Source organism: Guillardia theta (assembly GCF_000315625.1).
Source record: "Guillardia theta CCMP2712 unplaced genomic scaffold GUITHscaffold_418, whole genome shotgun sequence".
In the NCBI taxonomy this organism is placed as follows: Eukaryota; class Cryptophyceae; order Pyrenomonadales; family Geminigeraceae; genus Guillardia; species Guillardia theta.
This window is the reverse complement of record NW_005434267.1, coordinates 5,811-8,625: the sequence shown is the minus strand read 5'-3', so window position 1 is coordinate 8,625 and position 2,815 is coordinate 5,811. Positions and strand designations below refer to the sequence as shown.

At 50.4% G+C, this 2,815-nt stretch overlaps 1 protein-coding gene across 1 annotated transcript; it reads right to left on the bottom strand.

The window, feature by feature from the left end:
• Positions 1–401: 401 nt before the first annotated feature.
• On the bottom strand, positions 402–935 carry GUITHDRAFT_122723 (hypothetical protein; the record flags this gene model as incomplete). Its single annotated transcript, XM_005817998.1, has 1 exon — positions 402–935. One exon carries the CDS (start codon positions 933–935, stop codon positions 402–404), a length of 534 nt encoding a protein of 177 aa, XP_005818055.1.
• Between the last annotated feature and the right edge of the window lie 1,880 nt (positions 936–2,815).

Genomic DNA, 2,815 nt, shown 5'->3' with positions numbered 1-2,815 from the left:
CACTTGCTCGTTGACGTCCTGAGCGAAATCCATCGGGCATATTCAGATAACACGGCTCCATCATACAAGCAAGCAATTGAGACAACAATGATGTTGCTCAAGGAGAGCGACCTGTTTGTTCCAGAGTAGCAATGGCACGTGTGTAGCATCAACGACGCACGTTTGGCTCTAGGAGCTAGCGTTCTGCCCACGATCCACCCCGTGTTTTGGAAGGTTGACCGGGTTCATAAGTATACACTATCTTCGTTCCTTGTCGAGTCCGATCGGCCTGCGAGTGCCAACCTGTGTTCGAGAGCAAGGTAACCTTGAGGTGGCAGGGTGAGTTGATTTCTCCACGGGACATCCAGCATCGATCTCAGCTTTCCTTACACTTGCACCGCTCCGTCCGTTTCAGTTTGAATCTAGGGCTCCAGGAACTTGCTGATGATACTGGTGTCAGTGAGCCACCCCTCGTTCCACGAGTTCTCGCGTGTTCCCTCCGCTTGCGAAGTATCCCTGCTCGTGCTGTCAGGCACGCCTCCTCCTAGCTCTGACGGCGCCTTGGACTTGGAGACTTCGTCTTGTACAGATCCTTGCCATGACGCCGCTCCCGACACAGGACGGATTTCTACCTGCACCGTAGTCTCTCTTTTGCTCGTTTTGGCTCCTCCCCTGCTATCCCTACCCTTGGAGTCGGACGACATCGCCTCACTGTGCTCTCTCCTGTTGTAGTCATCTCTTTCAGCCCTCGTCCAGAGCGACTGTGTAGCTTGCACCCAGGTCCTCCTCCTCCAGATGTCTCGGATTGCCTTTGGTGTGATGCCATAGCGAAGGGATAACTCGCTGCTGGAGACGAGCGGCTTCGCAGAGCCTTGAGCGCGGCAAGAGTATATGTAGTGTGCTATCTCATCATTGAGTACGTTCCTCTTGCGAGCGTTCGGGTCTTCCTGATTCATCTTCCTTGTTTGGAATTCACTTAACAGTCCCGTCAAGTCGCAATTTCATTCATCCAGGAGCTCCTCGCTTCACCACGCGCCGTTGCTGATACCCTGCTTCTTGCACAATCAATACAGAAAATCCATGCCAACGCCTTCCTCCTCCTCAAAGATCGTCTTCAAAACTATCCGCCATCCCCGCGCGCGGCTTTCAATTCTTGGTGCTCGCATGCCGACGACGTTACCTGCCCTGGGTATTTTAATTAAAGCCAGGGCACGAGGAGGCCGAGGAGTAGGGGTATTTGTTGTACTAAATAGTGGGTGGGGGTAGTATGTCCGGGGTAGTGAGTTTGGGTGTGCAAGGGGTAGGTGTAAGAACATGGTGGGGTGCTTAAAACTACCAGTTTTAGGCATGGCCTCAGAGGGGTGGGGTGAGGGTTCCGACCACGTGGGTAGGAATCAAGGCGATTTTACTACCTGTCCGTTGCGAACGCCTTCAAGGGGGTGGGTGAAACACTTTGACTTCTGAGGGGAATAGGGTGGGGGTGGGGTCAGCAATGAATACGTGGGTGGGGTTATTTGCAAGGCACAATTCCCAATATCTGAGGATCGCACCTGTTCATGGAGGTGATATGCGGGATAGGAGGGGGTGGGTGCAATTACTCTTAACAGCTCAAGTTGTCGGGGGAAGGAGGGTGGGGTAGTCGCGGCACGGCATATCTCATAAAAAGAAAAAAGAAAGAGAAGAATGGTGGGGGTGGGGAGCGAGTTGCCATAGGGGGGCAGGCAGGAGGTCAGGACAGCTCACAAGGGACGGGGCGGTGGAAGTAGAACAACATGCAGGCAAGCGATAGTTAGCTCCTCAAAGTGGTCGATTGATCATCAAAACTGACATGCAAGGGCATACTGGGGTCGCTGCCTGGAGATGGGAGGAATTTGTAAGATGACAGCTGGTTGGTAGGTACAGGTTGAAGGCTGAAGACGATTCAGTCAATGCGCGTCACAAAGAATATGCAAGGACACGAAGAGCTCGGCGCATATGGCGGATCGTCTAATCTGAAACTCTAATAGAGTAGTACGACGGAAGGCGCAATGGCCATGGACACGGCAAAATCATCGCATGGAGGCATAACCTTGTGTGTATTGCACAACCTTGTGTGTGATCATCGCCTTGTGTGTGATGTTAAATGGGAAGCTATGATTTGGGTGTTGAGATGGACGAACAAATGCTATTGAAATCAAAGCATGTTCTCCCGAATTCAAAACGCACGTGCAGAAGACCAACAAACTCGTAGCACAGTTTGATGCAATAATTTAATGTCACTGTACTTGATGAGTTTCTATCAATGCCCATGCCAGCCTCTAGATGCCATTTGATACTCGGTGGTTGTATCGATTTCATGTTGATGTGACATTGGGATAGGCGCGGTGTATATGGAACTTGAAATGCAAGGAGTGAGGGAGGAGCAAGTAGTAACGAAGCAAGTGACGGATCAAGACTGAACAAGCAAACATACAAGCATACATAGGAAATGAGAAGTAAAGGGAGCTCTGTGGCGAAGAGGAGATGAAATAGAAACAGCAAATTGCAAGGGGAAAGAGTTGGTACAAGAAAGCAATGAAACAGGAAGGGGTGGAGAGGGAGAGAATCGAGGGAGAAAGCGAAAAGGTAATGGGAGGGAGCAAGGGATGAAGAAATGTAAAAAGAAAGGCAGCACAAGAGCGGAGGGAAAGATCGAAGTACAGGCAGAACAGAAGGAGAAAAGGCAACCAAGCATGGAAAGTAAAACAAGAGAACATGAAGAAAAGCAAGCCCAGACAAAACCAGGCATAAAAGACGAAAGAAACAACAGAGCAAACTAAACGAAGGGAAGAAGCGAAGAAGAACATGCCAAGGAGGA